The following is a 12776-nucleotide window of genomic DNA, read 5'->3' as shown; positions in this document are numbered from 1 at the left end:
CATTCACGCGCGCGGCTTCACAGTTCAGCATCACATCATTCCAATTACAATCTCAATGCATTATGGGATGACGTATGGGACGGCATAATCAGGCATCGCCATCTAGTATCCAAAAGAGAAGATAAAAGTAATGCAACTGCTACAGTATTTATAATTTAATATTACCATAATTTGTTCGTTGTGTATTTTCAAAACTTGCTAAACCGTTTTCTTCAGGAAGAAAATATTGACAAAAAATAATCGAAAATGTCCTCGAAATATTTGGGGACGAGTCATAGTCTTAATCTACTAACAGAGGACGTCCTTTTTTGACATCGAAATCATTTAGATTAACTTAGACATTTTGTATATTGTGTAATTTGTTTTCAAGAACAGGATGTGCATGTTTTGTCAGGAGGTGAATGTTGTGTTATTTAAAATGTTTAAGGGAAGAATTGATATGTTTTTTCATTAATAATAAGTCAGTCCTTGTGCACCACAAAGTACAGCACAAGGCTTACAGAAGTAAATAGAAACAACTACATACATAGATAAAAAACCAATAAAAATAATTATAAAAACAACAGGAAGAAATAAACAACAAGACTAATTAAAAATTGAAGCAGCAAAGGCAATAAATTTACAGAATGATAAAAAAGCCATTTTGTGGTGGAACAAAACATGAAGCGGAGGTGGAAACTTAATATTACAGGCTTCGAGATCCACAATAAAATCCCTTCTCCCTTCAGCAAGTTTGGAGCAATCAAAAAGCAAGTGTTCGACATTTTGAACTCCACCCACGCTGCAAGAGCACAGATCTGTGTCCGACAATCCAAATTTCTTGAGATAGTAATTGAAATTACCATGGCCAGTTAAAAATTTTGTTAAGTGAAAATGACTGAAGAAATGCTTGTTATTTAACCTTGTTAGAATTGATATGTTGTTACGATTATTTCGTTGCTCTGTGTATGCTTCTATGTTTCAAGATATTTCATATTGTGAAATAATTATTTCAGTTTGTTGAATTGATTCTTTGTAATTATAAATACTGGATTCATACATTTTCTGAATTTGTCATAAAATATTTTACTAAATAATCAAAAAAGGAAAAAAAGATTTTCTGTTACTACTTTAGAATTGGCGAGAATCTGTTGGCGAATTTAGAATTTGTTGTTTCTTATCTCGTGAAACGAGCTTAAAATAATTAAATTCCTCGGTTAACAGGTTAATATATCGTGCTGCAGTTAAACCAAGGCTCGTTTTGGATGGGATACTTAATTTTGAACATTTTAGCCGAAAGAAAAACATCTGAGCTTGACTGCACTCTTTGAGTGTTCACAAAGACTGGAGATTCTAATATTCTATTCAAATATACTTATGAATCTTCAATAATATTTTATTTTGAACTAAAGGTCTTTTGATTACGAGGCTAAAGATAAAAGCATTACTTATTAGCTCTGGTAATGAAATCAGTTCATAGTTATTTTTTTTTGAAAACTATTAATGGTACAAAAACAGGACATAGAAATGACATTTTAATCCATATATTTTAGACCATTTCCATTTCTTCATATTTGTAAAGATAAAACTTTTCATAATAGATTTTTCACATATATCTGCCGGCGTCCTGGCATAAGGGTAGTCCTTGTTCGGACATGGTTGTATCCGTGTTCTATCCGTGAGATGTATGAATGTGCCTCCCTGTAAAAACGGATTGCGCAAGCGAATATGTTGCGCGGGTGGCTAAGACCTACTCTTGGCGTTAGTTGGCGCTACTAAAAACAAGAGGCTCTCCCTCGGCTTAAAATCGCTGACTTAGTCAGAGAGCTTGTTCATGGTAGGTGCCATTAGAAACAACAACATATACCTTGATGCTCTTAAAACCTAAGGTTCTATACAATAGTGTGTTCTCAATGATAATACAATATTTCCAGAACTTAATTATCCCTTAGTTGCTCGATTTCAAGAGCTTTGATTTAACCCTTTCTAGGGCCTTGGGAAGTATGCTTTCCACCAAATTTATCAATCTTTGTAGGAAATTATGTAGGTTGGCATAAGTTCAGACAAGTTTTTTTAGTAAAACAAAAATTAAGGTAATTCAGTTCTTTATCTTACACAAAATGATGTTTTGATGTGTTACTTAATTATTAATTAACCAAATTAATTAATTAATCAAATTAAATTTATCTAATAAATTAAATGAATCCCTTTTTTTATTCTAATTTCAAGCCTAAAAATATTTAGACATAATATGACTAGAAAAAAATGGCCCTTTAAAGGGTAAATATAATGAACATCATCTGGTAACGAAATCAAGTAAAATTAAAAATAGATTTCATTATTATTGTTATAATGTATTATAAAATATATTATTGAAAAGTATAAAATAATAATAATAAAAATGATTTCACTTGGCATCGTTTAAACAGTGTTACCAGTATATAGAAAATTTTTTCGTTTTTTTGATAAAAATCTGGAAGTCCAACATTAAATTTTATAGACTTTAATAAAAAAATATTTTAAGTAAATTAAACTAAAAAATAAATAAAAACGCTTCAAAATTGATTAAAATTCAAAAATGTGTGTTAATGTATTTGAAGATGCGAGTTCCTGAACATTTTATATGGCGTTACAAAAAATTTATGATTTTTGCTTGAATCTACAATTTTAGAATAAAAAATTGATATTTTAATATTTTAGTAATTTAATAGAAAGAGGTTTTGAAATGTTTCTTCCATTTTCTTTAAGTTTTGCAAGTATAAGCTAGATATATTCAGTAACACTTGCTTGAAATTTTTAAATAAATCTCTTAATCAAAACTACGCATATACATATAAATAAAATATCACTGCAAATTTCTTTTATATTTAAAAGCACTATAATGAACGAGAAACGAAAATCTCTATTTACTTTCTTATAAACTATAAGTTAATATAATTAACGTAGCAATAAAAGTAGTTAATAAAGGAATAGTTAAGCGAAGGAATTTTTAGAGAAATTATAATTATTCGTTGAGCTACTTATTCTTTACTATAATACGACACTATCGCTTTTAATCCTATTATTCTTTTAAATTTTTCAACATGTGAAGCGAAAAATGGCTTTCAAGTTTAGATAATTAAATCTTCGCTGTCTAGACAGAAAATGTAAGTTTATTTTATTGTTTCCACATTGAAACCTGAGAATTTCAGACTTTTATATTAAATATTAATCTATTGTTCCATTCTTTATTACTTTAGTTTAACATTTGACGTGATAAATGTATATAGTCTTGATGGAAGATGTTAGCAATGCCGTCTGATGTGTATCATTTACTGCCATCTTTGGCGACTAGTTGTTTCGCCTGGGAATATTGGATGTGCTCTAATCTTTAATATTAAATATCCATAATATAGCGTTGATAATGCTCTCAGCACAATAAGCGTTTGTCTTATGATATTAAAAACTTAAGAGGATGTGTAATTTTAATCAAATTGCATCTTTTTGTTTTTTTAATAATATAATTTTACTTCTTAATTTCCCATGTAAACTGTTCCAAAAAATGGTAGGATCTTATTTGTGTAATTCGTACGGTTAAATCTCTGATAAAAGAATGAAATTGGTTTGTATTTATTATAATGAATACTACTTGTGATTTTTTTATTTTCGAAATACTGTTGTATTAATATATTAACATCCCGTTTTAAAGCAACACTAAGGCTATTTTTGGACAGATCATGTAATTTTGAACCGCGGTCAGATGACGAGTAAGACATCTGAGTTGGCAGCTCCTCTACAAACTTCGACACCATACCATACCAACGGGAGGACGTTTGACCCCAATGGATTTGGAGTACACCAGATACGCTCACACGATGGCTCTTCTGTGGAATCTGGTCTCATCTCCTGTTCTGGAGGCGAGACCATACCACGGACCACGGCGGTTCCGAATCTGAAGAGAGATTGAAAGATATTCTTAATGGAGGCTAAATCAAACGACCCTCTAAAACTTGTCTGTAAATTTGGCAACAAAATGAGGTCTTCGAAAATTCAAGAATTTTCTTTCTAGTGGTAATAGAAACAGAGATATGTGGATTCATCAAGAAAATTCCATATGGCATCATGTTTTGATTGAAAACCTATATAAATTTGAAGCGCTGAAGAGAGTTATTTACTGTCTCTTGGTAGCTCAGGGCGGAAATCAGATATTAAGCTTTGCAATCGCAGATCGCTTCTACTGTTACATAATAGTGAATTGCTATCTGTTAGCGTTGATAAAATCTACAAGTACTTTCTCTGTGTCCATCTTTCTTGTGTTACCTGTATTATAAATTCGACTGGGGAGTATGCCAGATATGAGGATTAGAAGTCGTGTTATTAAAGAAGTTCTTGCTTCTCCTGCAGGTACAGCAATGGTATGGAGTTGAGCTGCTCCCATAATGATGTCGAATCATAATTCATTCGTGAGGGGGGGGAGCATAGGCTCCAACGTAAGGGGGGCATTTTATGTTTACAAATGTCATTCAGTTATCATTCAGTTTACCCAGGACGCATTAGCATGATGGGAGTAGCTCATTTCTGATAATATATGTCTGAGTTCTCGATAATATGTATGAAATAACAGTTCTTTTTTCCATTATCTATCTTACTGCACGATATTCACCTTACATTAACCAAGTGCTTCGTCATATTAATCTTATAGACAGTAAACTGTGAGATATGTTTCACATCTGGAATGCGTTTGATGTCATTTTTCTTCTAATATAAGGTTCACAACTTGTGGTGGAAAACATGCCACGCTAGTCGAGAGGCTTTTGCCACAAAATTGTCAACGCCTTGCTGTACTCGTCAGCAGGCAATTGGAACAGTATTGAAATCCCTCGTTTGAGATTTTTTGCTGAAACACAGTTTATAGGAGTGAGATCTTAGGTCAAAGATTAATTCATTTTGAAGACATTCGAACAATATCCCGACCTTACCAGAGACTATGTGGGAAACTTGATGGGCCCAACGAACATGAACTCCTCCTAGCTAGAAGGAACAAATTACACTTGGTGATATCGGACATTAACAAACAACAAAAGACCCTCTAGAGCGGACGCATATTGGTCCAGAAAAAATAATATTTTTACATTATATATAAAAATTTTAAACATTAAAAATGCATTAAATGTACGTCACATAAATAAACATCACATTAAATGTGTGCTAATTTTTTACCTTAGATTCATCACATTCATTCCAAAGGTATGGATTTTTTTTTCGATTTCTGTAAGTTATCGGATATTTTGTGTGGTTTCACTGCGAGTTAAAGTGGACCGTTTTGGAAGGTACACCTGTAAATTTCTTGTTATCAATCACTTAATGTCGGGATTTCCCCATCCTAGCCCCAGATGGTAGCGCATTCCCATTAACTTGAAAGTTATGCAGAAAATATTTTTTGTTTGCTTAGCAGTCAAGAATGTAGACGTTCATGTGGCGTGTGAGAGATCAGTAGCTCCTGAGCAAAAGCAGAGTAAATTTATTTTAATGATCACGCTGGAACCTAGCGAGTTTCTCTAAAAATTAGTAGTTTATGAAGAAAATTATTTTTATTGTCTTTCAGAAATATTCGTGACCGTGATATGGAATTACTTATTGGAAGATGTATATAAAAATAAGGAGTGGCTCTATATGAATAAAGGGATGACTAGTCAAGGAAACTATTTCCGGATTTTCCTTGCATAGAATCTTCTATTTTTTGCAAACCAGGAGCACAGGGTATGGGCTCACGAACAGTGCAGAAATACTTCGTTAGGGAAATGTCCCCTATATTCGATACTTAAAATTACACAAAAACTCATAATTAATTGAAACAATATATACAAATCCAAATTCTAACATTTTAAAAACTATTAAAAGTGACTATGAAATTTTCCAATAACGTTATCCATAAAATGATATTGTTTCAAATCTGTAATGTTGTTTTCCAGCACGGTTAGTTTTATCCCTGGAAAGGCTGTTTTAAGGTCAGCTCTGCTGGGTGCTGATCGGATGCCTTATCAGTGATCCCAAGGCTAGGCGACAAACTAGGTGACCATTTGGCGACGAATTTGGCGACAAAATAGATATTACCGGACACTTCGAGAATTTTTGCAATTCAGCCAATAGGAATCGAGATACGCCTGATTGATCGAGAAACTTCTCGGCTCGCTTCTCGGGAACTAGAAAAGGCACTCAAGCTTAAGGCAGTGTTTTGAGTTCAACTCTGGTTAGTAGTTGAAAAAGCTCTCTTCCTAAGTGCTTCGACCGGCTTATCGTTGTTGTGCTATTGGGTACTGCTGTGTGTTGCTTGTGTGCGTCTCCGGCTGTGAAATTGTCTGCGTATCAGTGGCTTCGTGTTAATAAAGTCGTCTTTTGTCACCGAGTTCTGTTGATTGTGCGTCTCCATACAACCACTGCACGAACACGCTAACTTTACGGACTTACATGTGAAAGTACCATAACAATATCAAAATGATTACTCAAAACTTCATTCATCTAGGATTTCATCGGTGAAAGTAATAACAAAATCAAAATAAGAGGACGCGGCTTAATTTAACTTAAAAGGAATTTCCAAGTCCTCACCGTCCCAAATATTAATTACAAAAATTTTCTCAAAAATTCATAATTAATTGAAAAAAATATACCAAAATCGAAATTTTATCATTTAAAAAAACTAATTATGAAAATTTTCAATAACGATATCCATAAAAGGATATCAAAATGATTACCCAAAACTTAATTCATCTAGAACTTCATCGGTAATCTATAAAAGATCAAAAGTAATAACAAAATCCTTACAAGAACACGCGGCTTAACATACTTTGAAAGAAAGTTCCAAGTTCTCGCCGCCCCAAATATCGAATCCGCTGTCGTATGTTCCGAGCCTTTCAAAGAACTTCTTGTTGATGGAGAACAGTCCTCCAGCCATAGTGGGAGACCTACAAAAGAAAATGGTGGAAAAAGAAATCAATGAAAAATAGATATTGTTCCTTGTTATTTTATGTTTTTACATTTAATAGTTATTTTGTTTGCCACAGAAATAACAAGATGTACAGAGAAATGGAGCAAAAACAGTTTCTTATTTCCTGAAATATTGTACAGAGAGGCAATATTTAAGTTGGTAAAGATTTCCTGTTGTGTTTAGAGTTTATCCATTAGGGAGTTCTTTTTTTATGTTATTTTTATGTCAAAGGTGGATTCGTGTTTCGTATTGATTTTTGATTTATTGAAAAATAATAGAAGTTTCGAGTAAAAAGTTTTAATGTTTCGTCTTTCTGTGAGTCTAACTTAGTTTCGACTTAAGAAAAGATGTTTTTAAATCCAAGCTCCATTACTGTTGCACTTAAAATAGATTTGAAATTCTTTAAATAATATCGCAGTTTGGCCATTTTCAAACTAATGAAAGGAAAATAAACTGAGAAATCTTCTAGTGGTTGATTGAAATTTAAATATACCATTTTAAAGAAATGCAAAAACAAAAGTTTTATCTTATTTTCATTGACTCTAAGGGCATAGAAAATTAAAATTATTTTCACGCATGCGCAGTGTGTTTTTCAGATTTATAACGGGTTAATTTTTATGAAGTTCTGTAGTGAGCAGTTATTTAAAGTCTTGAAAATTTCTGAATATTCAATAATAATTGTGTTGATTTTGCAGCCATATCTATTTTGTTAAAAAAGTCATTTTTAACTGATTACTTTATTTAGGGAGTGATGCGATGGGTTAGCTATGTATCAATGAAATAATAATTTGATTTTTCCCTCAATTAGAACGACATATATTAAAAAGAATGCTAACAAAATTCGTTTATTTATTATGTTTAAATTTATATTCTACTTATTAAATGTAATTTATTATCGTTTGCTCTTAAAATCTGTCATAATTAACTGTTTATATAATAATATTTTTAAATTAATTTGTTGACGATTATCGTCTGCTTTTTGTTTTAATTAAATATTTGAAAGCTCAATCGTGAATTATGATTACATTTTAAAAAAGAATTCGCCTATTAATTTATTATTTTTAATTTAGTGAAATATAATTGCAATCCCTTATCGTTTGGTCTTATTTCACTGATTTAAATATGATGGAATATTTTGAATGATTTTGAATTTTAAGATGATATTCTTATTCTAATAAAAATTTCAAAGATTAGATCTTTTAAGAAATTTACACATTCGATAATATTAATGTCAGCCGAAGCTGGATATATAATCTAGTATTTCTATAAATTCTTGAACAATTTGTTTCTAACAAGTATTCAACTAAAATCTATCTTCATAAATGGTGACTAATTGTACTCCTAAACACATTTACTCTGAATACAAGTAATCAAACATTGCCTCACTTAACTTCCCGATGTTTACTCAAACTCTAGATCATGAATAATGAAAAATTGAGTAAACGGCTTCAAACATCACTCCGAGGTTCGCTGGCAGGAAAATCTATTTAAACTAAGACTCGTAACAAAAGTTCATTAAAGATTGACACAAAACAAATTTGGTTTGGTTTTAGTGACATAAATTACTTCATTTGCCTTCGAACTTTCTATAATGAGCCTAGAGCTTCAATGTATTTATTATACCTCTTATTTTAACGGTCACGTTGTTTACATTCTAAACATTCAGCAAAGACTTCATACATAATTTACAGTGGTTGAGAATTCAAGGATAGATATCCTCTAAGCTTTCCTCCATATTTTCAAGGAGAATTAGTTTGAATAAGATGTAAGAGGTAATGAGGAGTATCTAAGCACTAGAAAATTTCTGGAAGTAAAAATATCAACATAGTTTTATAGATTCTGTTGGAGGAATCATATGTTGCCATAAGTGGGTTATGCAATTCTGTATCTGAAGTTCGGATATTTTCGTTTTATTCGTGTTATTTTCCTGAAGAAAATGTAGAAAAGAAATATATTTTCCGTCATCTCTTTTCAGTCTTATCGACAAAGTTGTCGTATTTTCTTCTCCTTTCAAATGGGGCGTGTTTTAGATATTGCAGCAATAAGAAATCGATAATAAGATCAAGAAAATAAAAAATGGTTGAATCTCAAAAATTTATTATTTTCGATTTCTGGTTTCTAAAATCTGGTTGTTTGGAGGGTCTCAGGGCTTTAAAACCACTCTGGACTATATTATTGTCACAATGATAGAAAACAATGGTGGGATATGATTGTATATTTTGATATATATACAATCATTAATATATATAGAAAACAATAATGGAATATGATTGTATATTTTGATATATATGCAATCATTAATATATATAGAAAACAATAATGGAAAATGATTGTATATTTTGATATATATACAATCATTAATATATATAGAAAACAATGATGGAAAATGATTGTATATTTTGATATACATACAATCATTAATATATATAAAAAAACAATGATTGTATATTTTGATATATATATACAATCATCAATATATATAAAAAACAATGATGGAATATGATTGTATATTTTGATATACATACAATCATTAATATATATAAAAAACAATGATGGAAAATGATTGTATAATTTGATACATATACAATCATTAATATATATAGAAAACAATGATGGAAAATGATTGTATATTTTGATATATATACAATCATTAATATATATAAAAACAATGATGGAAAATGATTGTATATTTTGATATATATACAATCATTAATATATATAGAAAACAATGATGGAAAATGATTGTATATTTTGATATATAGACAGACATTAATATATATAGAAAACAATGATGAAAAATTATTGTTATTTTTGATATATATACAATCATTAATATATATAGAAAACAATGATGGAAAATGATTGTATATTTTGATATATATACAATCATTAATATATATAAAAAACAATGATGGAAAATGATTGTATATTTTGATATATATACAATCATTAATATATATAAAAACAATGATGGAATATGATTGTATATTTTGATATATATACAATCATTAATATATATAGAAAACAATGATGGAAAATGATTGTATATTTTGATATATATACAATCATTAATATATATAAAAAACAATGATGGAAAATGATTGCATATTTTGATATATATACAATCATTAATATATATAAAAAACAATGATGGAAAATGATTGTATATTTTGATATATATACAATCATTAATATATATAAAAAACAATGATGGAAAATGATTGTATATTTTGATATATATACAATCATTAATATATATAAAAAACAATGATGGAAAATGATTGTATATTTTGATATATATACAATCATTAATATATATAGAAAACAATGATGGAAAATGATTGTATATTTTGATATATATACAATCATTAATATATATAAAAAACAATGAGGGAAAATGATTGTATATTTTGATATATATACAATCATTAATATATATAGAAAACAATGATGGAAAATGATTGTATATTTTGATATATATACATTCATTTTGATAGAGATTTATATGATAAATGGTAGTTACTCAATGATAGAAAACAATGAAAAATGAGTGTTTTCTGTAAAATTTGTAAAAAAATTAAGAAAAAAAAATAGCAAAAAAATATAATGAGCAGTTTGATGAAATAGTTCAATCTGATAAAGCGAAGAAATTAGAAGAAACTATAATAGTGGTAACACATACTCAAAATATAATTTTTGATGATTTGATTTTGTGAAGATAACTTTGAGGGACTAAAATAAGAGAATATCAGTATTCTTCAGTAAATATCATCACATTCTAAATGTCTGTGTAAGTCTGAGTATTTAGATCTACTTTTATACATCTTACACATCTCTCATACATATATACATCTATATACTCTTATACATCTTACTTATGTACGTCGAGACGAACGGACAAATTGTGCTAGGGGCGAAACGAGAAGTCGGAAAGAAGCAACCAGTTTAGTTATATTAACATCCATTTGAAAGCAACGCTGGTGCCCTATTGGGATGAACTTCATAATTTTGAGCGGCTGTTAAATGATGAGGACGGCAACTGAGTTAATACCCACCTTCTCCAAACTTCCTCATAACGCAAGAAGAAGATTTGATGCCACTTGATGTAATGTACTTACATGTTGAGTTTTCGGTGGAATCAAGTCTCGAACCTAGAACCTTCAGGGATCGAAGCCTTAACACCAGGCCACCGCGACTGAAGACACAGCCAGAAAGGTAAACACAATAGCTTAAATTGCTACAGTAAATAGGTTTGCGTCACGTTAATATTATAATTCTTGCGTAAGTTTATTATTGACATTAATTACTTTTCACAAGTTGTATGTGCTGTTCGTTTTAAGTTCAATAGTTTTTTTACATATGCGGTTACTTGAGTTCTCTCCTTAAGTATATATCACAGTATGTTTTAATAATAAAGTATGTTTTAAAAAATTGCAATTTTGTCTTAACGAAAGAGAAATATATTTATTCAGAATTCACCATCAATGCATGTTGAATGGAAACATTTGCAGGTGTAAAGAGGAAATAATGAGATTTGGCAAATATTGCAGATCAGTCATATCAAACCGCTGTGAGATTGTTGATATTCAACGGAGAATAACTACATCTGTTATATTTTGGTATTTTATAATTATCATATGAAAGATATTTTGCCAGAATAGGTTAATGGAACATTACAGAGCAACACATTGCCCACAATAGTGCCTGTTTTTTTAAAAAACTGAATACTTCTATATGGGAAAATTTCAAAATTTATAGTTACACCTGATAATTTAATTTTCAATAAATTCATGAAGTTCCGAATGTGCTTTATGGAGGAATTGCTTTATAAAAAAAGAATAATCAATCATCTTTGATATAAGATTCTATATTTTAAAACAAAGTTGTCCCATTTCACGAAGCTCAATCTGTAGAATCAAAAATAAGGGTGGAATGGCGACAACTATAAAAGTTTTCAGTATCAGAATATATAGTAGTCCACCGATGTCTGTAATGATGGGCGAAATTTAAACTACGTCATTTTCAGATACACAAATCCACGATTCTGTTTTGGGATTTGCGACAAGAAATTCAGCGATTTTTTTTTATGTTTAAGTGTGTGAATCAATCTAAGAGTCAATAAATAATATTTATGCTGATTCGTTATACTCTCCATCTTCCCTTCTTTGTTTGTTGTTTGTTTGTTTCTTATGGCACTTGCCACTGACAAGCCCGCTGTTACGAAGACAGCGATTTAAGCCTGAGGGGGACGTCTCTTATTTTTTATAGCAGCGCCAACTAGGGCCAAGAGTACGACTTTGCCACTCACGCATCACTTATTCGCTTGCACAACCCCTTTTTACAGGAGGGCACATTCACACATCTCACAGATAGAACAACAGAAGAACAACCATGCCCAAACCGGGACTCGAACCCGGGACGCCCAGATCACGGGGAAGACGCGCTACCCCTATGCCAGGACGCCGGCTCCCTTCTTTGTTATTTCCTTTGACTATTTTTAGCTTCTTTTGCATCTAGTACACACGCATATGCAAGTTTTTTTTGAATAGCTAGTTCTTTAATAATTATTTAAATTCCATTTTTTTTTATTTTAATTATGAACTTTTTATCGGTATAACGCCACTTTTGGCACACGCTTAATCATCAACGGAATATATCAGAATACTCTCTTTCCACGGAACAAATTGAAAGTTATTGTTAATATCTTTCTAGCAGTATTATTTTTATTTTGCATTTGTTATAATATTTTTTTCTGCGAGTGGCTCAGTTCAGTTATATTAACGTCCCGTTGTGAAGCAACACTAGGGCTATTTTGGGACGGACCTCGTCATTT

General features: G+C 30.5%; 1 protein-coding gene across 4 annotated transcripts in view; it reads right to left on the bottom strand.

Annotated features, from left to right (window-relative positions):
- LOC129956867 (putative polypeptide N-acetylgalactosaminyltransferase 9) overlaps positions 1–12776 on the bottom strand; it is an 881963-nt gene that overhangs the window by 24425 nt on the left and 844762 nt on the right. For all 4 annotated transcript variants that reach the window (XM_056068829.1, XM_056068827.1, XM_056068830.1 and 1 more), the window contains one exon: positions 6803–6920. In XM_056068829.1, the coding sequence (XP_055924804.1) occupies positions 6803–6920 (118 nt within the window). The remainder of the gene's footprint in view (positions 1–6802; positions 6921–12776) is intronic.

This window comes from Argiope bruennichi, chromosome 11 (genome assembly GCF_947563725.1).
Source record: "Argiope bruennichi chromosome 11, qqArgBrue1.1, whole genome shotgun sequence".
NCBI lineage: Eukaryota > Metazoa > Arthropoda > Arachnida > Araneae > Araneidae > Argiope > Argiope bruennichi.
The sequence above is the reverse complement of the archived record's forward strand: the minus strand, read 5'-3'. Positions and strand labels throughout refer to the sequence as shown.